This window comes from Calidris pugnax, unplaced genomic scaffold (assembly GCF_001431845.1).
Source record: "Calidris pugnax isolate Ruff unplaced genomic scaffold, ASM143184v1 scaffold42, whole genome shotgun sequence".
Lineage (NCBI taxonomy): Eukaryota > Metazoa > Chordata > Aves > Charadriiformes > Scolopacidae > Calidris > Calidris pugnax.
In genome coordinates, this window is record NW_015090920.1 from 605530 (window position 1) to 631117 (window position 25588).

The 25588-nt window shown below is 44.3% G+C and overlaps 1 protein-coding gene across 4 annotated transcripts in view; it reads right to left on the bottom strand.

Annotated features, from left to right (window-relative positions):
• ARHGAP24 (Rho GTPase activating protein 24) overlaps positions 1-25588 on the bottom strand; it is a 241261-nt gene that overhangs the window by 35141 nt on the left and 180532 nt on the right. For all 4 annotated transcript variants that reach the window (XM_014950098.1, XM_014950100.1, XM_014950101.1 and 1 more), the window contains one exon: positions 2023-2145. In XM_014950098.1, coding sequence (XP_014805584.1) covers positions 2023-2145 — 123 coding nt within the window. The remainder of the gene's footprint in view (positions 1-2022; positions 2146-25588) is intronic.

The following is a 25588-nucleotide window of genomic DNA, read 5'->3' on the forward strand; positions in this document are numbered from 1 at the left end:
AAAACCAACAAGAACGTGCTTAGGAATGTTTTAACTACAAGTGAATTTAAACAGTAATTAAAGGACTGCACCTGACTCTTGTTTTATGCAAATCAGCATGCAAAGTCTTCAGCGAGGTGCTTCCCTCAGTAATTGGCTTTAAACACTCCTACAACAATGATGCTGTCCTGAGAATCCTCACAGTGGCTGGAAGGATTCCCAGCTGCAAACCAGAAATAGCTCTTGCCCTATAAAAGCAAATGAGGGGCTGGTGAAGAAAGCATAGAGTCAGGGCTCGGGAGATTTGGTTTCTATTCCTAGCTCTGTGCATGGACTTAGGCGAGGAACGCAGTTTCACCTCATCTCAGCTTCCTGCCTGTAAAATGCAGACACTTCTCCCCCTGCAGAAGAACTGCAAGGCTGCCTTTCCTCATCGTCTGCCGCAGAAAGATACTGTGGTGCTGGAAGCCAAGTGCAAAAAACCACAAAGTGGTACTCTGAAAAATCCAGTTCTGTTATGCTCCCGAGTTTATCACTTCCACAGTAGCTTGTGCTGCTACTGGAGACCTGCTTTACAGAGAGGAGGCTGGGGATGGGTCGTTTCCATGCTATTTCTTACCTAACATCATAGCAGAAGACTGTACTCCTCCCACTGCCCCCCTCCCAAAACAAATCAATCTGCCAGTAGATCACGCCTTTCAAGACAAACCTTTCACTTTTTGTCATTTTTGGGGGTTTGTTTTTTTGGTTTGTTTTTTTCAAACATTGTTCTGGAAGACCTACATGCCTAGATCTAGGACTGTGCCAGCTTTTTAACATATGGGGCCAGATCCCAGTGAGATGACTGCTTATCATTATCTTCCCAGGGCACATTTCCCCAGGAAGGAGCCAAGGAGAAGACAGTCATGTTTGAAGAAGTGCCAGACAGGCCCTAGCTGACCATCTCCCTCAGCGCAGCCCACCAGCGAGGGCAAAGCCTTCTCCTAAGGACTGCATCACCTGAATAAAGCATAAAGGAACTTTTCATGGCTTACATGAAAAGTTTTTTTTAAATGGTAGTTTCCTTCAGTCCCTCCCATCCTCTCTCCTGTAGTCTACCTGGCATTTGAGAAGAAGACATTTGCAATCAGCCATCACAGTTTTCAGTGATACCTGCACTTCTTGGTCATGAAACAGCACAGAGGATCCAGCCTGACTTACTGTTCCAGCAACCTGCAGCCGAGACCAAAAAGCTTCTGATGCAACACGGTTGCTCTTTCATAGCGGAAAAATATTTCTGTCCCCAAACTTGGGAGATTTGAGCACTCCAAGGAAGAGACCGATTAACATCCTGACATTTTGTGCAAGTATATCAATCATACTTGTATTATAATAATATAGACATTATTACCAGAATAATAATGATGCAAATGATGATAATCATTTGCAGCCCATTCAGTGTAAGAGAGCTTTTAAAAAAGACAACTAGACATCTGACAATAAGTTTTGATCCAGTACTACTGAAATTATTGGGTATGCCAATCAAAAGAAAAAGAATCTATCCTATACTGCTAGTGCTGATATTCTGAGGTTTATATTGGAGTGCATAATTTTATATAATACTGTTGCTGGTCTTAGCTGTCACTTGCAGGACAAGCTGACAGCTTCTTGTAACAGGCATTTATGAAACACACGGATGGTCTTTTAGCTGGTGACTAAAGGTATTACCCTGCTTCTCCCCGCGGGAAAGCTGATTTCACAGAAGACCAGCCTTCTGTAAAAACTTCCCGTCGCCTTGGTGATGCACTGCCACATGCTATCCTCACCAAGAAAAGTGGTTCCTGGCAGTTTAAAGCCTTTTAATTGAGCCCTCTGCACAGGAACATGCCTGATAATTGCATTGCAAGTGAAAAGAAAGGGTTTACTCCAGTTTTTTTTATTTTTTTGAACTATCTAGACCATTCTCCTCCACTTCAACACTCTGGCTGTGACTGAGAGACGACAGAAGAACCCTTGTATGTCTTTGCCTATCTGGGAGCCCTGCACGCTCCCTCACTGACTCACCTCCTCCAAATGGCGCCCATATAACCCTGCGGATGGACTTCACCCAATCCTCCATGTCATTCTGCGTGCCCGCCATGAGAAGGTACGTCTCATGATTAGCTGTCATCCGCTCTCGGTCTCCTCCTGCAAGAGAAGATAACTGCACTTAGAAACCCTTTGGCTTTCCTGCCCAGCCGAGCTCCTGCCGGACTGACCCAGCCAGCAGCCACGGACACTGCACAGCGGAGTCTTTGTCATCCCACAGGGCATGAAAAGAAGGTCCCGTAAGCACATTCCACATCAGACAGCTTCCAAAAGGAAAGGAGAGGATAAATGTCATCGGTAAACAAAAACAGTCCCGTGCCCTTCCAAGAACCACAGGGGCCTGCATTAATCTGCAGCTTGATACGCGAAGTTTTGCAGCAGTTGTTGTAACACAACGGAGAGAATAAGCGCGGAGAGATAAGTGTACTTTGAACAAGTGTGGATGACTCCATTTTTATTTTCAGGAACACAATGTGTCACATTCATGCAATGACATTTAATACACCCAAGTGTTGCTGTGAATCTCCAAGGAGAAGGCGGCCGACGCTAGCACTGACACGGTGCAACCCACCGCCTTGGACGGGTCTGAGGAGGATTAGATTAGGAGGGAACACACTGTGTCATTATCCTTTATTTTAAAGGATGGGCCAACACTAGAAGGTCAAAATCAAACTTGGCTTGCCAACTTGTACTCTTCACTGGGTAAAAAACTGGCTGGAGGGCCATGCCCAGAGAGTTGTGATTAACAGGGCGAAATCATGTTGGTGGCGGTCATTAGTAATGTCCCTCAGGGCTCAGTTTTGGGGCCAGTCTTGTCTTTATCGATGCTCTGGATGAGGGAATTGAGTGCGCCCTCAGTAAGTTTGCAGATGACACCAAACTAGGTGGGAGTGTTCATCTGCTTGAGGGTAGGAAGGCTCTACAGAGGGACCTGGACAGGTTGGATCAATCGGCTAAGGCCAACGACATGAGGTTCAGCAAGGCCAAGTGCCGGGTCCTGCCTTTTTGGTCCCACCAACCCCCTGCAGCGCTCCAGGCTGGGGGCAGAGTGGCTGGAGCTGCCTGGCAGAAAAGGCCCTGGGGGTGTTGGTGGACAGCCGGCTGAACAGGAGCCAGCAGTGTGCCCAGGTGGCCAAGAAGGCCACCAGCATCCTGGCCTGTGTCAGGAGCAGCGTGGCCAGCAGGAGCAGGGCAGTGATGGTGCCTCTGGACTGGGCACTGGTGAGGCCTCACCTCCAGGGCTGGGTTCAGTTCTGGGCCCCTCACCACAAGAAGGACATTGAGGGGCTGGAGCGTGTCCAGAGGAGAGCCACCAAGCTGGGGAGGGGTCTGGAGAACAAGTCCTACGAGGGACTGAGGGAAGTGGGCATGTTGAGTTTGGAGAAGAGGAGGCTGAGGGGAGACCTCCTTGCCCTCTGCAGCTCCCTGACAGGAGGGTGCAGAGAGGTGGGGGTTGGCCTCTTCTCCCAAGGGAATAACGAGAGGAGCAGAGGAAATGGTCTGAAGTTGGGGCAGGGGAGGTTTAGATGAGATCTTGGGAAGAATGACTTTGCTGAGAGGGTGGTCAGACCCTGGAAGGGCCTGCCCAGGGAGGTGGTGGAGTCACCATCCCTGGAGGGATTTGAGAAACGTGTAGACGTGGCACTTGAGGGCATGCTCTAGTGCCTGAGATTGTGGGGGTCTTTTGTATGTATGTATGTATGAGGTTAGACTCTGTGATCTCAGAGGTCCTTTCCAACCATGAAGATTCTGTCATTCTGTGACAACTCCAGGTCTCCACACTTGTACTCCTGCTTCACCTCCATCCTAATGGGTATTATGTTAGTGGAAGAGCACAAGAGGCTTCAAACCACCTCTCCAGCACTGCAGAAGGAGCAAAGCCTTCTAGAAGAGAGGCCAATTCCTGCGGGAATCCACTCCTCAGGGGAACAGAAAGGAAGGGCACAGAGTGTTCTTGCTCACACAGCCCTGCACCACACACTCCGGGAAGTATGAAGAGGCAGTGACTCAAATCTAAGCTTGATTGTTTCCTGAAATAACAGGCTCAACAGCTCTCCCCCTTTTTCTCGGCCATCAATTAAATGTGAATGCACAGACATTTTGCATTTAGCAGCAGGGAAGGCAGGGGTGTTTTTCCTTTGTAGTCTCTTCCTGTCTAACCCAACACCTTTCTCTTACCTGAATGTACCCAGTCTGAATTCTGAATGAAATATTTTCTTGTCCTTTTAAAAGCATCACGGAATTCTTGAAAACAGTAGTTTCAGCATTCTTGAGAATGGCATGGGAAAGGATCAAATTCATACCAACTGTTTAAAAGAGAATTTTCTCCCAGGAGGAATATCAAAAACTAGGATTAATCTGATTTTTCTGAGCTGAGAATGTCATGGCCAAACTCAAAAGAATATTCAGATTCCAACAAAAAAAAATTTGGGGAGCAGCTTCCAAGTGAAACAGTTACATACTCCCTCGTGCATTTTTCTTAGCTACAGTTCTGAAACCCTTGCTCTCAGCTTGGGAACTGAAAGATAGTGAAAGGCAGACTGGCATTACAACAGAACCCACTGAGTTTTCTTCAGAAACGTTCTCCTGCTTGGATGCTTCACATTTGTATCCTAATTTTTTTTTTTTTTTCAGGCAAATGATAAATAGTAAAATTCTAGCCTTTTAATGTTTCTGATGAATACACTAAATGCACTTCCATGTGGTGCACTCTTGGCTACTCATCACCTCACCAAAAAATCAAGCCACAGACTTAAAAAAAAAAGGTCTAGGAGCTGATATTCAGACATTAATTTTAGAAAACCTTGCATGAGGAGTCCTTTGTTTTCTTTCTACTGCCCCCTGTTTTCATAGAATCATAGAATTGTCCAGGTTGGAAGGGACCTTTCAGATCACCCAGTCCAACCATCAACCCAACACTGACAAAACATCACTAAACCCTATGGCTAAGCAATATAACCGTGGAATTGCTGAGGTTGGAAGGGATCTTACGCTGTACTGCAAGGTTTTTAATACCTGCAAAAGACTTTCCTGGGGACTGGTGAGTTGATGCTACCCACGGGAATCAATCATAGAATGGTTTGTGTTGGAAGGGACCTTAAAGCCCATCCAGGGCAAATAAAATTTTCACTTTATTTTCTTAATTTTTTTAGCTTGTCTTTCAAATAGTTCTCACTGCTATATGGTCTGGAATTCTCCTCCATCTACGCCTGTCCGTCATGATGTTTCTGTGTATGTGCACTGAACACCACTGTCCCCTCCTGAAGCCTCAGAGTTGTACCAGCCTTTAATGCAGAGGAGCTGATCTTTGTACAACTGATATTCCATACAAATTGTTTGCAGCTCAGAAAGCGTATGCATCTGTGTTTTACACAAATCTTCCAAGTGTAGCCCGATGTACAAGTGCATGCCATCCCCATGTGCAATGAAGCAGACATGCTCTTCTCCATTCAGATGTGTGATAGGACTATGTAATTCATATTTCCCAATCACGTCTCCAACTGTTATTTCTTCACAAGCAAAACACCAATGATTATGACAGAACTCATGACTCTTCCACTGCACTTAGTGTTCATAAATTTTCCCCTATGCTGCAAATGAACTGCACATATTTAATCTATTTCTCTGGAAAAAAACCACCTGCATTTCCTCCATCAACTTTCATTTTACAGCATTTGTATTCAGACTTTTTAATCCTAAGCAGAAATCATCTCTGCAAGTTGTAGGGAATACTAGAATATCAGAGACCAAGATGAACCACCTTGTTCTCCTATTTTTCTTTTCTATTGAAACTCCTTGTTTAAGAACAAAACAGAAATTATCAACACCCAACCCTGATATTAATTCAACACTCACCCCTGCTGCTTTAGGCATAGAAGTCTGACTTGACAAACTGATGCACTACTAAAAGACGGTTCAAATCCATACACGTCTGTCTTCTATATACTGACACTGGCAAGCAGAGGATCCGTCTACCATCAAGTGAGTCAAGAAAGTCTATCCTAGCTGTTAAATCTTAAAATCATGCCTGACTTTAATGTAACATAACATCTCTTCTGCTAGTCAAAGCCTATGCTCATGAACTCTGTGCATCCAGATGTCTCCAGGTGGGTTTGAATGTCTCCAGAGAAGGAGACTCCGCCACCTCCCTGGGCAGCCTCTGCCAGGGCTCTGCCACCCTCACAGCAGCAAAGAAGTTCCTCCTCATCTTTAGGTGGAACTTCCTCTCTTCGAGTTTGTGCCCATTACCTCTTGTCCTGTCACTGGGCACCACTGAAAAACAATCGGCCCCATCCTCTTGACACCCTCCCTTGAAGTATTTATAGGCGTTGACCAGATCCCCCCTCAGCCTTCTCTTCTCCAGACTCAAAAGACCCAAGTCCCTCAGCCTCTCCTCCTAAAAAAGATGCTCCAGGCCCCTCATCATCTTTGCAGCCTCTGCTGTCCCCTCTCCAGCAGTTCCCTGTCCTTCTGGAACTGGGGAGCCCAGAACTGGTCCCAGTGCTCCAGCTGGGGCCTCCCCAGGGCAGAGCAGAGGGGCAGGATGACCTCCCTCCACCTGCTGGTCACGCTCTTCTTGATGCCCCCCAGGATGCCATTGGCCTTCTTGGCCACACGGGCACATTGCTGGCTCATGGGCATCCTGCTGTCCGCCAAGACCCCTAGGTCTTTCTCCTCAAATTCAAAAAGTTTCAAACTGCCCTGAAACTGTGAGGCCAGTTTGAGCACTGAAACATTTTATGATCATTCCAACTGGGCCAGTGGGAAAACCTAATTGTAAAAAGCTCGGTCAGAACACAGGTTGATATTTGCACCGCAAAATAAAGGAGGTCGGCTCCAAGAAGCAACTGGATTTTAATGAGATTATAATGTCTTACCAGCTCTGGGATTCATTAAGAAACCTTTCATATCAAGAGAGAGTCGATGTTGAAGGCTTAGCAACTGCTGCAACTCACGTGACCAATTCAAAGAACAGAGAGAGACACAGCTACTTGAAACTTGGAACATTTTTGAACTGCCCATACTGCTTGCTAAGCAGCTGAGCGTATGTTCTTCTAGACGTGTTAGTGGAGAGGAAATAGGGACAATTAATTTCTGCATATTGGCTGGGAACTTATTTCTGATGATGCAGGTATAAGACGGAGCTTGCAGACAAGAGCTGGGAGAGTGTTTTTTTTTTTTTCCCCCCTGTTGTTTTGTTTGTTTGTTTATAATTCTTAAAAGCTTCTTTATTCTCCACATGCCTGGTATTGCTCCTGCTCTTCTTGGTAGAACTTTACCAAGAATTTACAGCACTCTCTTAGTTCAACTTCAATGAAAAAAGAAGTATGTAGCCTAAGCTCAAGTCACTGCCACCTTTTTCTTTCACCACAAAACTAAGGTAGTCTGGAGAACCAAGTTCTTAGTGATCGTGCAAAAACTCATGTCAAAAAGAACAACACACAGTATGATTATCAGAGACAAATACTCTGTATTTATAGAACCCTCAACATTATTTCTGAAGTGACTGTTACAGAATATATGCTGTACCTTCTCATCAGAATAGACCTGCTCCATGGAAACTACACAGAACGTTGTTGTTGTACTCAACTTATATCTTTCATGGCACAGATTGTCTAAAACATACCTATATCACGAAGGAGGAAAGATGTCCATGAAATGAAGATGTTGGACTTTGTGAAGCTGAAAATCAACCAGAGAGGCTAAGACCAAGGCGGGTGGTGAGGAGAAAAGCTCGAACTTATAAAAGAGCACCCTGGAAAGGTCTCTATTTAAAGAGACGTTATCAGAGCCAACAGTGATGGAAACCCCAAGAGCTAACAAAAATAGAAAACTAGCACTAAACTAGGCTGCACTGAGGAAGTTACAGGCTCCTCGCTTGCCAGACAATCAAATCCTGAAATACCCAATTGTTTTATCTTGCACTGAGCTTCCCAGATACTAAACTGAACACACAACCTGTCAACTCTTAGCATTTCATCCAGATCACAAAAAAAACAGTGTCCAGCTTAAAATCAAAGAGATTTGGGCTATCATATAACTTAGCTTATTATTAGATGATTCCTGAGATTTTAGGATCTGTATTTTGAAGACTTTCATGACAAAACTGAGTACAGAAACTCCTTTCTAGAAAAAAGACTTAAGCTAATAAATTAACATATTGTCACTACTATAGCATTTCTTAGTATCCTATCATAAGAGATGGTGAAAAAGAAGCTGAAACACTTCACTTACATATAAAAATAATTAAAAAAAAATTGAGACATACCAGTAATTGACACAAGGAACTGCTATAATAGTATGGTATGGAACTTCTGTTATGGCCCTATTATGTAATATATGGCAAACCAGATTCCAAAGATCATAAAGATATTAAGAGGAAACTCCTATGTGCTTTAAAAGTCTTATCAATATTAGGTGAAACAGTGTGTTGGCTTGTTTTCCACAGACGTTTAGACAGACAAATCCATCGAGGTGGCTGGATGTTACAACACGAGGGGCTACCATTAGAATTTAACTCCTAAGCATTTACAAAAGGTGTTCCACAGAATTTGAAAAATCCCCTATGTGGTGCTGTCAGAACCAGAGCAGGTAGCAGACCCAGTTCATCATTCTGAGTCCCACCCCATAGTTGCATTACCTCTAAAGCCTTGATAACAAGCAATATACTGTGTTGAGGAAGATACAGATTACAAATGTCAATTCTTTTATCCAGGACTGTCCCGTTATATCCTCTGCTCTTGTTTGGCTCAAAGCCAGGATGGCTGGAATACACCCTTATGTCACCGATGTATTTTACATGACTAGTACCACCACCACCACTGAGAAGCCTCAGCTTTAAAACACCGAGCCATTGTTTGGCCACCAAACCACATTGGGTGCACTACTTAATTCTCTCTTCACAAAGAACTAACATTAGTTTTCCTAAAGAGGGGAAATCAAGTAATTGCAACAAGTCAATAATGAAGATACTGCTTTTTAAATACTCCGGTACAGCTACCATTTTCTGCTGTTAGTATCCAAGCTGGTCTTTTGCAGCAATAATCTTGAACGGCAGTTTTCTGCTCTAAGGGTGTATTGTTTTACAGGCACATCAGCTTTTCAACATAAAGGCTGCAGCCTCATTTAGGTGCAGGGCTTTTTCAACAGAAAGAGTTGTTTCCACGAAGCTCTGAACCAGCTGCTGCTGGAAACCTGAAATCCAGCTCAGGAAATGTATTTGTGTGTAACACGGCGCATGCTCCATACAGGTACCTTTCCTCTGGGCTGCAGAGCCACAACTGCAGCACATCCGTCTACAAAAGTTTAGTGTCTTGCTCTATAAAAGCATAAAATCAGTGCCATATTTAAGCTTTTTGTGTAATGCACAGCTACTAAGTCTTTATCCCAACATAATAATGATGCTTAAGTACTTGAGCAAAACACTGTGATGCTCTCTCGTCAGCAGTTACCGTGTTAGAAAGGTGTCCTGACTGTGGAAGAGAGAGATGTGAGTTCAAATCACCCCTTGTGCAATGTAAGAGCTCTTATTTTTTTTCAGAGCACTTAATCTTTTTAGGCCTGTCTTATTCTTTCTCTCCCCTACTTTTGCCTCCCTTCCTTTACTCATAGTTTGAACTTCTGCTACACTTCAAACAGATTTCACAGTTTGAAATCCACCTCAGCCTCAGACCCCATTTTGTAGAGTCTGTTCCTCCTCCCCTTCCCTGTCACTAAGATGCTGGTGCCAGCACAATTAACTTAAGTATCTTGCCCTTCCCCGGTGCCATTCCCACTTGAAAGAAATCTCATCTCTCTCCCCGCTGAAGGCACACCACCCAGAACGTGTTGTTTACAGGGTGTATTAAAAGGCCATCAAGCTGTGTTTTCAGAGTTGCTTGTAACATTTTTGCATGGATTAATGATTCCACTTTCTTATTCATGGTGAAGTTCTGTGAAACCACACAATAGTTTAGCAATGCGGGGGGTTTTTTTGTATGGTTTTCTTCTTTTTTTTTAAAATCAGAGTTAGGTTGATGGTTGGCCTAGATGATCTTAAAGGTCGCTTCCAACCTAGATGATTCTATGATTCTAACAACAAAAAAAGGATTATTCTACATTCTTTTTTTCAGCCATACTAACTGGGTTGAAATCACATTCTTCTGCCTGTACAGTGAAGACTAGCAGTGAACGCAGAGAAGCAGATGAATTAGGGGAAAAAAAAAAAAAAAGTCAGATTTACAGTATGCAAGTTATACCTTTACAGAAAAGAAATTGCTTCAGTGCAGTTGAGTGCAAATATCCGAAACACACACTAAAACGAAACTGACAAAACATATATTATAATTTTACCCAGACTTGACAAATTATTACACTTAGTGCAGGGAAGCAGAGAAATGATTTGGTGGGACCACAAAAGACGCACTCAGTATCCCTTCTCAAGAAGGCTTCTCACTCCTTGTCTCTTGCAATGTCATCTCACACAGGCTTTTTTCATAGGAAGATGTGGAAAAAATAAATAAACAAAAACCAGAGATTGGCCACAAGAAATCCACTCCTCTATGTCCTTCATTACTACTAAGATTTGAGACATACAGTATTGATCCAGCAGAGAAAAAAACATTGAGGCTGCACTTGTCTTACATACTGTACATGCCATCACAGGGCACTATTTTCAAATCTTCAACTGTAAAGAGCTTTCCTCTGAAATTATGAGTTCAAGAAAATAAAAATCAAGCAAAGTCTTGCCTAATGCCATAAACTTCAAATTTGATCACAGGTAAAAATAACGTCTCTTTGGGCATAGATACTAACATGAAAGGATGCAAATATCCACTGAGCAAGTATGTATTATGCACACACATCATTTCATCATAACATCACTTGTTTAATAACACAAAGTCATGTTTTAGCAGTTTAGAAAATAAATCAAGAATTAAGTTCAATAAAACCTGTGTGCTAATTGACATATGCAGAAAAAACAATTACCTAATACAGAGCTAAGTCTCAGGATATGACGATCTTGCTCATCTAAAGCAGCAGGAGTCATCAGTTCAAGACATTGGTTACACATCTCTTCTGAGATCAACCATCTCCAGGAACACTGTGCCTCTTAGCACTGTTTTGGGATATCAGCTCAGTATTAAGTCACGCAGAAGTGTGCCACTAATGAACTACCAGCTTAATTCTTTAGTCCTTTAAATATCTCTGAAATTTCTAATTCAAATGCAGCTTTCCTCAAGGAAGGGCCATCAAACACCAGTTACCTGCAGAGCACGAGCAGTGCTTAGTGTTGTGTAACTCCCCACACCTTGCAGAGGGGCAGATCAAGCTAAGAGTGAGAAGAAAATTCATTTCAGCTTTGTTTTATTTCATATATGCCACAGACAGATACAAGTTGATAATACGGTCCATATTTCCCCTTTTCATTCACGAGCACAGAATGATCCCAGAATGCATTTACACCTAATTTGGGCAGGTCTGTACTTTTTCACAGATAGATCCTGTACAAAGAGAAGATTGTCTTGTGTCTACTTGCCATTTCTTTGAAACCCTGAAGAGGACCACTGAGGAGGTGAGCCTCCTCCCAATCACAGATCTGTCTCTGATGGGTGAAGATGGCTGCTCCTTCCCTCTACATTTACACTTGGGCAACTTCCCACACAGAAGAAATCCACAGAAACCCTGATACCAGTAATAAGCTCAACAACTGTTTTCTCACGTACAACATGAGTGGGTCCACTCCTTAGAAGAATTACCAGGAATTCTTCAGTCCCAATAAATTACACAACACAGAGCCCTGGCAGAGGCTGCCCAGGGAGGTGGTGGAGTCTCCTTCTTCAGTCTTCTCATTCAAACCCACCTGGACACGTTCCTGTGCAACCTGCTCTGGGTGGCCCTGCTCTGGCAGGGGGTTGGACTAGATGATCTCCAGAGGTCCCTTCCAACCCCGCATCATTCTGTGATTTTGTGACCGTATGAACGAGGAAGCAGCAGACATCAATGCTCTCCATCAGGCAGATGTGTCAAGGGGGGATAATACACATAACTCCAACAGTAGCTGTTATCTTAAAGGAAGTTTATTTATTGTTTCTTGTATCTTCTCACTCACAAGTAAAGCACTGGGCTAGTCAAAGAGAGCCTATCAAAGACTTTCGTCTCAGCTAGTCATGGTCTTAAGTGGTTTCAGGGCCATTTCAAACCAATGAGCTTCAACTCCTTATACCAGCAGTTTTGTCCCCAGCTCCTCATTTGATCTGAGAACAACTGACAGATGTGCTCCTACGATGCACTTTAAGAAAGCAGTTGGATAATTAAATCTGAACTAGTTACCACATGATCTTTTTAGGCCAGGACCAACTGCCAGTAGGTGATTCATCTGAGCTATCTTTGGAGCCTCTTCTAGGATAAGATGAATCATGCTGTGGAGATGCCACTTGTGTTGGCTTTCTTTGTGAGTTCACGGATGTGCACACGTGTCTCTGTGCACACACATGCTTCAAGGATCCATTTCTACATGCGCATGTTAGCACCTTGTTCCTGGGCTGTTCCGGGCTGCAGAACAACTTCAGACATGCACAGGTGTATGATGGTGACAGCTCAAAGTATTAGCATTTCTTAAGTGGCTGATCATTGAAAACATATCCCTGAAGTATCTACAAACCACTTATTAAGAAATATCCGTAAAAGTAAGAAATAAATAACTTGTAATTAACCAGAAAAAGTTATTCAAGACACTTGAATAGGAATGGACACTTGGTAGGAATGAAATAAAAACTTCATATAATGAAGTCATGACAGTGCATTACAAACATGAGAATTAACCAGCAGGCACTTCTGATTTTGGGACATGAATTTTGGCAAATCTCTGTACAACAGTGGAAGGATTCAAACTCTGACAATGGCAACAAAAATCCATCAATGACAACCTGGACACTGGCAATTTATAACCAACAAAGCCACACACTCAGCAGACGCTGGCTAATAATGAAGAGACAACATCTATCCTTCGGTTAATCACCGGCCCTCTCAAGAAGCACAAAGCCTGACCCAGGAAAAAGTCATAAGCTTGGGATAAGGACCTAATGATGACATGCAAATACCTGCTGCTGACAAAACAGGAGACAGGAATTTAACTGCCATCGGTTCCTTTGAACAGTTTACTGTTCATAACCACTATGTGCACTGTCAACTGAGGCCACTGTATAAAAGTGGGTACAACTTTCTGATGTCCTCACAGAAAAACAGAAGAGTGTGCTAACGTCAGCTGGAAATGAGCCCAAAAGATTTCCCTAAAGTTTAACAAGAATCTCTAGGAATGTCGAAAGCTCCAAGATTATTGAATAATAAGTTATGTTCTTTTGATGGACTCTTTAAAATTCTGTCTTATGCTTAGACTAATTTTATAAACCCAAAAAAGGTTCACTCATTCTCTGACAGGTTATGATTCATTATGGTTATTTCCATATGGTGGTTATGGACTATTTTTTTTTAATGTGTGCTGAAGACAGACACAGCAAGCAACTGTCCCTAAACCATGCAGCATATATGCCAGGAGATATTTTTGTAAGAACAGGAATAAAAATTAGATGATAAAATAGAAGTCAGCAAGAGATAAATATTTGCCAGTAATATGACTAAATTCATCACCAAGACCTCCTACTCCAAATATAGTGGGAACTCCAGGATCCCAAAGCATGCTGTGTGTAGAAGTTGCCAAAACCTGACCTATTTTTTCGGAAAGTGACTCTGGTATCTTAGAAAGACTCTCTCAGTATCAGCGGCACAGCTTCAACTGGCAAGTATCAGAAAGATTGTGAGAGAGACAGCTCTTGTAAGGTCTGCCATGGAATTTCTAGAAATTAAGTTTTCTGATAGGAACACAAACTCTCTGATGCTTTATCCGAGGCATTGACCATGTGGGGAGAGAAGCTGTCCTCAGGAGCAGGGTGTTTTTAAGTGACACACACACTGTAGGGGCACAGCTGCACTCCCAAGAGCTAAGCAGAAATCCCAGCTAAGCCTGACACAGCACTTTAAGATTATTTCTACAATTATTTTATAGTATACCCAGCAGCCATACTGAACAGAACCATACAGAACAGCCTCAGCTTTTACTGGATGCTGTGGTCGATCTGCCAGCACAACACAGAATCATACAATCATAGAGTCATAGAGTTGTCCAGGCCGGAAGGGACCTCCAAAGGCCATCTAGTCCGCCCCCCCCGCAGTCAGCAGGGACACCCCCAACCAGACCAGGTTGCCCAGGGCCTCGTCGAGCCTCACCTTGAATATCTCCAGGGATGGGGCCTCAACCGCCTCCCTGGGCAACCTGTTCCAGTGCTCCACCACCCTCACAGTGAAGAACCCTCTCCTCATCTCCAGTCTAAATCTGTTCCCCTCCAGCTTGAAGCCATTGCCCCTCGTCCTGTCACTGCAGGCCTTTCTAAACAGGCTCTCCCCAGCCTTCCTGTAGGCCCCTTCAGGTACTGGAAGGCTGCTATTAGGTCTCCCTGGAGCCTCCTCTTCTCCAGGCTGAACAACCCCAGCTCCCTCAACCTGTCCTCGTAGCAGAGGTGCTCCATCCCCCTGATCATCCTTGTGGCCCTCCTCTGGACCCTCTCCATCAGGTCCATGTCCTTCCTATATTGAGGGCTCCAGACCTGCACACAAGACTCCAGGTGAGGCAGTTTGGGGGTCCCACTGCTCCTACGTGCAGATGCAGGAGGAGAAGTGCTCTCCTACCTACCAGCGTCTGCTTAGGTTTTTAGAATGAAGAACGAAAGAGAGCAAATTAAAGTACTTGCAAGATGATGTTTAGGTGAGACCTAACCATGTGTTGCACTTGCAGTGCACTTTTCACTTCCCTTCGAAGAATTAATCTTCAAAACATCTCGATGCTCAGAGATATAGCATCTTTAAATTCTGAATAAAATAACAGGAGTACCTAAAAGGTAAATAATTTGTTCAACACTTTACAGAAAAAAAAAAATAATCTATTGTACAGCTCTGGAGAAAGCAGCATGATCTAATCTCTAGGGCAGCGCTTCCTTTGCTAGCACGCTTCCCCTGGCACTTTTCAAGCTGTCAAGAAAACATATTGGATAAAAGTTACTTTGAATGTTCATTTTTTTTTAAGATAATTCCCTGGAACTGTGTTCTCTGTGTTTCTTTCTATGAGTATTCTGCTGTAAAAACATTTATTGATAACAAGATGAACAGGAATGTGGTTTCCATCACACATGCCACATTTTGAAGTTGTAAGCACGAATATACCCAGAAGAACTACACAGTAACTCTTTATTCAGTAATAAAATCTCACAGAGAAAAGAAAAATCCAAGCTGATTATGGCTAATTAATCAGGGAAAGAGACTAAAACTTACTACAAGTTAATTTTTGCAGATCTGTGTAAGAGATCGTCTTGCCATGGACAGACGGGCAATATCGAGTGAAATCTCCCCATGTTCCCTGTATATTAAATACAATGCCAGCTGATGCCCAATGATTAAATACAATGCCCAGCATTACAAATTACTCTGTGACTACACAGCATTGTAGCACAAAGAACAACGCTTGACTGCCCAGAAGAAGCTGAGGGTTTTTTTTGAGCAGAAAACACCTTGTTCAAAATTAATGAACATGAGAAGTGAGCTGAATGACCAAAGGACACCCTTTGGTGTCTCGCCTAAAAATTACTCCGCAGCTTATGCCTTTGGAGCTGCTACAGCACCCACAGATGGAGAAAGAAGTGACCTGGCAATGGGAGGAAGCTCCTCCAACCAGGCTAAAATCCATCCTCCGCCTGGGAAGCAGGGTCCATCGTACAAGAACCAGGCTGTAGTGAGATCTGTGCTGGTCACACCTGGGGGAGACAACTCAAATCTCACCCGTGTCAACCTCCGTGACACTTCAGGGGCAACGCTTAAGAAAAAGTCCTTCCTGTTGTCCCGGTTTGAGGTAAAACCGTATCAATTTTGTGTTCTGTAACTTTGCATTTTAGTTAGGCCTTTTCTAACTCTCTGAAATTAACGGCATATTGTGGAGAAAACTGTTCCTTCTCAGAGTGATCAGACCAATGTTTGTGCTACATGCCAGGGAATGGTGTGCAGAGAGGCCCTTGCTTATACTTATTGCTAAAACAACCAAGGGCAGCCAATTTTCGTTATTTGCCCCTTAGAGGGTTGGAAACGGAAAAACGTAGAGGGGTCACATCTGTGGGGAGGAACGGCCAGGACAGGTGACCCAAACCTGACCAACAGGGTGTTCCATCCCATCTGCCCCATGCTCAGTGTAAAAGCTGAGGGATCAAAGGGTCAACTCTCTTCCTGCAATGGCCGACGTCCGAAGAGGACCCTGTCTGTTCATCTGCCTTTGATCCCCATGTGTTCCTGACTCCAGAGCTGGAATCCTGCTCCTGTCCATCACCGAGTCCAGTCTGGGACTTCCCCAGTGCCTGCTGGTGACGGGACTGTCATCCTGGGAGCTTGATACGGTTTTGTATATATGTTGTATCTATTTCATTATTTTCTTCTCTTTTATTTTAATATTATTTTTGATTAAAGTAGTTTAGTTAATTCTAAACTTTTCAATCTCCTTATCTCTTCCTCTCCTCTTTCGGAGGGGGGGGGAAGGGCCATCTGTTGGTTCGGTTGCGGTGATTTCGGCTGAAACCACCACACCTGTCTATACCTGCTAGTCTGCCTGTGAGAAATGATGGGCCTCCCTCCTGTCGGAGGGAGTTCCTGACTGCCAGCTGTGGCAGGGGAGTCTGTTCCTCTCTCTGCACAGACTCCGATGACTCACTTCTCATGCAGAATCACTCCCAGAAAATTAGGTTTCAGCCCTTGGATGGAGGCTTCTGAGAGAGGAAATGGCCTGTTTGATATTCAGATTCATCTGTTCTGCAACTGGTATATGCAGAGTAAATAAACTTAATTTACACAAAAGGACACGATTTCTCCTCTAATGAAGGATTTAACTATGAATTCCTTGAAAGACATCTGGCAGCAGTCATCTGCAAACCCTCCTTCTTAGGCAGCTGGACTACTGCAGAAATAACTTCTGTTCCAGCCCACCGTGTGCTGACAGATCAACAAATGGATTAACACATCCCAAAGGCACACAGGTACCGGCTGGTACCCACTGACCGGGCTGGTCCTTTTCATAGAATCAGAATCATAGAATCATATGGGGTTGGAAGGGACCTCTGGAGATCATCTAGTCCAACCTCCCCACCAGAGTGGGTCTACCTAGAGCAGGTTGCACAGGATCTTGTCCAGGTGGGGTTTGAACGTCTCCAGAGAAGGAGACTCCACCACCTCCCTGGGCAGCCTCTGCCAGGGCTCTGCCACCCTCACCCCAAAGAAGTTCCTCCTCATCTTTAGGTGGAACTTCTTATACTCAAGTTTGTGCCCATTTCCTCTTGTCCTGTCCCTGGGCACCACTGAAAAAAGACCAGCCCCATCCTCCTGACACCCTCCCTTGAAGTATTTATGAGCCTTGATCAGATCCCCCCTCAGCCTTCTCTTCTCCAGACCCAAGTCCCTCAGCCTCTCCTCATAAGGGAGATGCTCCAGGCCCCTCATCATCTCTGTAGCCCTCTGCTGTCCCCTCTCCAGCAGTTCCCTGTCCTTCTGGAACTGGGGAGCCCAGAACTGGTCCCAGTGCTCCAGCTGGGGCCTCCCCAGGGCAGAGCAGAGGGGCAGGATGACCTCCATCCACCTGCTAGCCACGCTCTTCTTGATGCCCCCCAGGATGCCCTTGGCCTTCTTGGCCACAAGGGCCCATTGCTGGCTCCTGGGCATCCTGTTGTCCACCAGGACTCCCAGGTCTTTTTCCTCAGAGCTTCTCTCCAGCAGGTCAGTCCCCAACCTGTACTGGTGCAGGGGGTTGTTTCTCCCCAGGTGCAGCACCCTACACTTGTTCTTTTCTCCTCCAGCTGGTCCCTACAGCACTTTTACTGCCAGTGGTATGATGTCCAACATGCTGTGTGTGCCCCAATCACCGCGTTGAGTTTTCCATCAGGGAGAGAAGAGAGAACAACCTTTTGTTTCCCATAGTGACACAGCTCTTTGCTACCAATTTCTCCAGGAATCTCAGAGAAGCCATGACATCTTCCTGAGCGTCAGACACTCTGTTAGCAAAATGGGGACAAGTGCCTTGTGCCTTACGTTCCCCATTATTTTGAGATGAAACACTCTATTTAGATGCTGATAAAATAATTATAAATGAGGCAATATCCCATTGAACAGAAAATTAAAAAGGCAGCAGGATCTGAGGGGAGATTCGAAACAATAGTGTAAACATAATGATACAACTAGAGTGATAAACAAATCTAGAGGTAATGAATCACTTTATTAAACGAAATGTCACTGTGCATTCTTACCATGCAGGCATAATTCTCACAAGGACGCCTTAAATAACGCTGATGAACTCAAACGCACCAAGACTGCAATTTAAAAAAACTAATAGCGAAGTCTACCATTCAGGACTGCTAATAATATTTCTTCAGTTTAATAGCTTTTCTCCCTGAAATAGATTTTGCTCAGCCATGTAATTAAGCTCACAGATCTCCGCTCTCAACCTTCTAGGGCAACCTCCATGACTACCACAATACATGCCACTCTCCTAGGTTGGGGAGACAGATTTGTGGGACACAGGCTGGGCCACTGAAAGGTTAATTCCTGCAGTAACTGCTTCTCAGCCAGACTCGGGTACGATGTCCAACAGCTCCGCTCCAGCGTGCAGTGATAAAACGGGGGTTACATGGGTGGGTAGGAACAGAACCCTGCTTGTGGGGTGAAATCCCAACAAACCCATCTAGGCATCAAAACTTGAGGCTTCCAAAGCAAATATCTCCAGAAATAAGGAAAAGTCTCCTACTGCATGGCGCTCTCGAAGCCGAAGTCCTCATGACAAAAGACCAAACTCTTAATTAAATTGGGAGCCAATATCGCCATGCTTAGAAAAAGGTTTTAGCTACAACACAAACTAATTCTTTGTTTGAATCTGAACAACCTGTTGCAGAAGATGCATTCTCAAGGGCAAATTTCTTCCCCCCCCCCATTTATTTTTCACAGACATCATTTGATCAGGCATGAGAAGGTTCCTTTGGTGCACAGGCATGCTGACACACAGCCCAGAAGAACGGTAAGTTTTGGGCTCTCCCCTGGAACTACCAAATCTCTGCTCCAACTCAGTTGGGTCAGCTAGCACATGGCTCAGTCCTTGTTGGCAATAATATATATATAACCATATGCTAACAAAAATGAGTAATTACTGAGCTGCTCACTGTGTGAGAAAATAGTTGGTCACTGAGCTGACGGTGATAAGGATGGGATAACACGAAGTAGTTAACCACTTCAAGGTTCTCTCCTATGTCAAAGTATGTCCTCCTGTAACAATTAGGACAGAGCTGTGGCCACTTCAAGGAACATCCTTATCATTCTCAGGAAGCTGGCAAAGTTGCAGTAACCTTTTACTGTCCTGAGATGACTCAATACCTTAAAAGCATAGTGTGAGGAGGGGTGTCCCTACCCAAACGACCACTGAGGAACTCGTGCTTGCACAGAAGTGTTTGGCAGACGCTGCAAAATTGAATATGAACGTGCAAAAGGGCTCTTGGCTCATCCTAATGAATACGTAAGGCCAGGTGGAGTTATGTATTAGGCAGGTGGAATTATGAGAATCTTATGTGTATAAATACTGGGTGAGTGTCCCCCACAAGGTGTGCTAGATTTGTGGATTTTCCACCTAGTGCCCAATGTCGAATAAAGCAGTGTCTCCTCTCTAAACTGCTTCTGGCTTCAAGAGCTTTTGTTTCAGGTAACAGTTTTTGGTGACCAGATGGGACACTTCAAGTTTTTTAAATGACTTCTACAGCTGTGAAATCAGACTGAGTGAAACCTTGGATTCATTATACTGGAGTTAAGAGAGGTTTGGCACCTGATAACTGGGAAATACTTTCCCAGGGATGTGATCCGTTAAAGCTGAGAGTGAGATGTTCGAGTGTATGAATAATTCACAGGAAATACCTGAATTCTACAAAGGACTTGTACCCATATTGCTCTATATTAGACTGGGACTTTTTATTATTATTATTATTATGGGACTTAATTAAATATTTAAAATAAGTCCCAAAGAGGAGAATTGTTACCAAGGCAGGCCTATAATTTCACTTCCTATTTACCTCTTAATTTTCTCACTACCTTTTCTGTGTGCTTCAGTGTCCCGAGTCGTATAGTCTGCTTTTCATTCCTGTTTTCCTTTTATCCATCATCCTCCCTCGTTTTACTTCTCAGGAGTATGTCTACACCACGCACACAGTGACAATCTGTGAAATCCATTGGGGGGCTTTCTGAAATGTGTCTGGGAATTCAGCTAGTCTGAATGCTGTCTTCTCATCAAATGACTCAGTTTGTGCATCCACCTAAATTGCCAGGACTGGTGTTACCAAAGGCAGGCCTCTGCTTTGGTTATAACCATATGCTAACTAAAATGAGTTAATTACTGAACTTCTCTGTGAGAAAATCGTCACTGAGCTGACGGTGATAAGGATGGGATAACAAGAAGTTGTTAATCACTTCAAGGTTCTCCCGTATGTCAAAGTATGTCCTCCTGTACCAATTAGGACAGAGCTGTGGCTACTTCAAGGAACATCCTTATCGTCCTCAGGAAGCTGGCAAAGTTGCAGTAACCTTTTACTGTCCTGAGCTTTTGTTTCAGGTAACACTGGGACCCATCCACGCCAGACCAGAAATGATCATGAGCCCTTACACAAGCCATTACACCAAGCAGCTGCTGCTTCTTTGGGCATTTCCTTGGACTACATCTTTGCTCCAGCAAGAAGCAGCACCCTTGTGAAGGGGGAATGTGCAAAAGTAAAATCTCCTGTGCTTTATCCCTAAGTAAATACAATTGTGTGCTTAGTAACTCCACACAAGGTCTAGCCTCTTTGTGGTTTTGTGTTTGTGTGGTTTTTTTTTTTAAATGTGATTTATGGGTTACTTCTTCACAGCCATGAGGTCAGGAGCATTAATTGAAAGGCTATCACCTGTGGGGAGAGCCCACAAAGGGCTGTGTTTGTGCTGAGATAGGAGTGACCTCTGGGGAAGGGACAATGGGTGCAGTTTCAGCTCCAAGGAGGAGTTACCGGACAAGGACACACACACCCTGGAAAAGACAAGGGAGGGGAGGGTGACAGTGGTGCCCGGGCTCTTTCTGTTTAGGCTCCAGACATCTAAGACACATGGGATTCCCCATCCAGCAAACCTGGCCCTCAGGATGACTCTGGATCAATAGTCCACACACACACGTGCTCCTGCGAGCAGCCAACCAACACTGAGAAACTGGCTTTGCTCCATTGCTTGCTGTAACTCGGGTATCCCATAAACCCAACCATCAGCAACATTCACTACATTTAACTTTGCTGTTGTATGACTTTTCACAGGCTAAACCAAGCATGTTGAAATCTAACAACCAACTGCAGCACATGTGGAATGGCTTCACTCATCCTTTTTTCATCACACACAATGAAAAAAAAAAAACAAAACAACCCCCACGTCTCGCACAAGGACCAAAAGATCCAAACCACTCAGTCCTGCTGCACCAGGAGAGAGGGACCACACTGCAACCTGGGAAGAGCATCTCCTCCCAGCGACCCCGCTCTTGACAGCAGCACAGAAGACCTCCTTCCCTTCTGGTTTCATTAATTAGACCAGCATAGGAGAGATTTGCTCATCAGTTAGCTGCCACCCTAACCGTAGGAGGTGTAACGCCATCACCTACAAACCAGCATGCTGCCACTGCACATCCCAAAGTGCTATGGTCAAGGCAGCCTCCTTCAGCTCCACTTAATAAGCAAATCATGGCCTCTTGCTTCAGTTTATGAGCGACCTTAAGATGCAGCGCCATGCAGAGCTCGTTACACTAATCCCCTCCGGAGGTAATGAGGTGTTGGATGAATTTGGTAAATAGCACAATAGAAAATGGTTATGTTCTAATAGGTGGAGATGCAAAGCAAACAGTAAGTACAACGATCATTAAGACACCCCATTCCAGCTGCTCTTTTCTCTACATTTTGGAGAGTGTCAACTCCAGCCTCTTAATCCAGGGGTCCCACAGCTTCATTGCACCACCACCCCTCCTAACCCATCTTGCATGGGCCAGAGGTTTCAAAAAAGACCTAGGAGAAAGAGGTTGCTTGCAAAAGACACTGTATTTCTCTGAGACACTACCAAACGAAACTGAACCTCCCAGACAGCATGTCCATTCTCTCTCAGACGTGGCAACAGAACCACCCGAGTTTCTCTGCTAGTATTTAAGCACACAACTGGGGAAAAGCCATAGCCGGGCACCAAGCCTGCTGAGTCAGAGGCTGGTGACTGCCCAACCTCCCTCAGAGACTGCTGCAGCAAGGTGCCAAGCTTGCACCTTCAGCAGATGGTGATTCTCACCTGACTTTCATGCAGGTGGGCTCTCAAAAGCACTGAAAGGGAAGTTACTACACAACACTTCTGCAGAGCCCAGAGCATTGCAATGGGCTGCTCAGGGAAGTGGATGAGGCACCATCCCTGGAGGTATTTAAAAGATGGGTTGACACAGAGCTTAGTGATGTGGTTTAGTTTAGATGGGTTGTTGTGTTTTGGGGTTTTTTTGTTTGTTTTGTTGTGGGGTTTTTTGTTTGTTTTTTTTTTTATCAGAGTGAGGTTGATGGTTGGATTAGATGATCTTAAAGGTCCCTTCCAACCTAGACGATTCTATGATTCAGGGCCATCCTAGAGCAGGCTGTACTCACCCACCTCAGTTAATATAGTCCTATCTAGTACTGGTATGAACCAAGAAAATCCTTGTACTGCTGCCCACGCTATTGTAGAGTCCAGAGGTATGTGTCACCTGTGTTAATCTTCAGCAATGGAACAGACTCCCTGTTGTCCCTTGCCAGCAGTTGTAGCTATAGGTCCCTAACTGGACTTTCTCTGTCCAGAAGATGGACCGTTCCGATCACTTCCCATCACCATTACAGCACGATGTACCAAAACACCAGAACACCACCAGGAGCTTTGCATACCTTGCAAACCAGCTCACCTTGGCCCTTGCTCTTGCCAAATCTAGTTGTGTGGTTCTCACTGAGTTTCTCACTGAGTGGCAACAGGGAAATGCTGCTTGAAATGTGCTAATGCTCCCGTAACTGAGGTCATAAGCAACCTTCCATCCAGCCAACTCTACAGCTTTTTGCTCTTACATCCATAGAATGCACCCATCGTTTCTTGCAAAACACATGTTTCTTCGCAGTCCACCTCTCTGTCTCCCCTCCCTGCAAGGGGCAAAGGAGGCTTACGACAAAAAGAAGACAGACAAGGTTATCAGCAGCCTACCAGATCTGCTCGAAGCCATGCAAACAACAGCTCTGACCTTGGAAGCAGTCAAAACAAAATTACATCTTATCTCATTCCCAGCGTGGGTATCTGATTAGCCAGAAGGACACTTAACATGGTGAGGAAGAACTATCGTTACTATGCTCAGGAAAAAACTTGCCTGCATACAACAAACCAACCCAATAGTAAATTCACAAGAGTGAATTCTGCACAGTTACTTTATGAAAGGAGGTTGCTGGGTCCTCTAAGTCAGCTGCCTGGATGCCATCCTATCACTAGGGTTTGGTCACTCGCCGTTCCAGTTCAGTGTCCCTGCGTATAAATTATTTTTAAAGGTACTGTTAGCCTTGAAAACATCATTAATCCTTGGACGAAGATGAGGAAGGATGGAATGGCTGAAGGTATTTCTCAAGGGTGAAATTTCTGGTTTGTGGGCATGGAAGTGCAGGAACCACACTGGAAGGTGAAGGGCAGGGGAGACAGATTCCAGTGCTGGGGTAGCAACAAGCAGTTCCATTACAGAAGAGTAGCCTGCAGACTACCTTGGGATAAACTGCTAATCCTACCCAATACACAGGGTTAGAAAAGAAAATGGGAGGTTCATTTGCATCACAAACTACACAGGTCAAACAGTTTCTTTGCAGTAGGAGGGTGAAGGAATTTCATTTTGGGGTTAAAATGCACCTCTGGGAATAGAAACATAGCTATCATCTAAAACATCTTTGCTGGGTATTTTGTTTGTACGTGCATTTGGTTTTTTTAAAGGAAGGATTTGCTATACATACAAGTTACCCTTGTATGGATACTGTGTGCAGTATCAGGTATGGAACTCTGAAGCCAAAACCCCTACTGCCCAAAGGAGCGAGTTGAGGGAGACCTGTGGGGTTTGGAGCAGCCAACCATCTTAAAAAAGCAAATCCTCTCTGAGGACAAACCATGCTGAAACTGTTCCCAGGCTGCAGTCAGGGAAGGGAGGAAGAATGTATAGATTGGCTCAAGTTCTGAAAAAAACCCTTGCGTTTTCTAACCTGGGAAAGTGTAGAGAGGTTTTATTGAAAAAACAAACAAACAAATTAGCCAAACATGTTTCCCACACCTCAACACGCTTCCTCTGTATTTAGTCCCCGAGCAGTTATTTCAAGGGTAAAGGAGTTGCTGATCCTGACCACAGTCTCCATAAAGCAAATAACATTTAGAAAGACATTTTTAGCAGAGATACTGGAAAAGTTGCCAAGTCTTACCAGGTTCTGGGAACTGGTAATTTATTTGTTCATTTGTGAAGGCTGGGACCTGGAAGCTTCACGGCATTAAAAATTGATGAGACCCATCAAAACGCAGAAAATTCGATTAATAAGATTTCAGATGACAATGTACTTGGGAACAGTAATCAATGAACAGCAACCCATCCTGTACACCAGGTGATGACACTGGGTACATGTACCCAAGAAATATGCTCTCCTTTCTGTACCCTACCTGCTGAACACACTGCTGCATGCAGTACAGCCTCCCCCTGTGGCATCCCCAAAAGTCCCATGTACTGGAATAACAAAGACGCCGCTATGCAGATCTGCAGTACAGGCTGACACCTTTATCATCATTTCAATAGCTTTTTCTATCATGCGATCTGCAAATGGTAAAAGACAATCAGAAATATTAAATTAAAAGGTCTCTGAATTTTTCAGTGTTTGTGATAACTTAGAAAACAAGGAAAACTACTTCAACTCCTGATCAGAGTAACCTCCATGAGTGGTTTGTGAGGTTACAGAGATACAGACAAGCAGAGTTTAGCTCTATCGAGTAAGCACAGACTTTTTGCTGGCCTACCACAAGAACAGAAATTTACTGACACACCAGTTTTCAAGGCACACGTGATGGTTATTGATGTGAGAAAGCTCCCTTGTGAATGGACTGCACACTGCATGCAGTCATGGAGCTATTCTCTGCCCAAAGCCTCTGCTGAAAATACTGTAAACACACAGGACATAAACAGTCTGTACCTGAAACTGAACATAAAAAAATAAGCATTTGATTCATAAAAATAGAAAAAGCCCCAACCAACAAGAGAAACCCCAAGTAAACTCACAGCACAATTTCTCCATCAGAGAAATTAATGCAACTATAGAGCCATAAACATCTAATCACAAAAAGACCCAACTCAGCAGTTTTCCATGTCCCCCCCCCCCCCCCC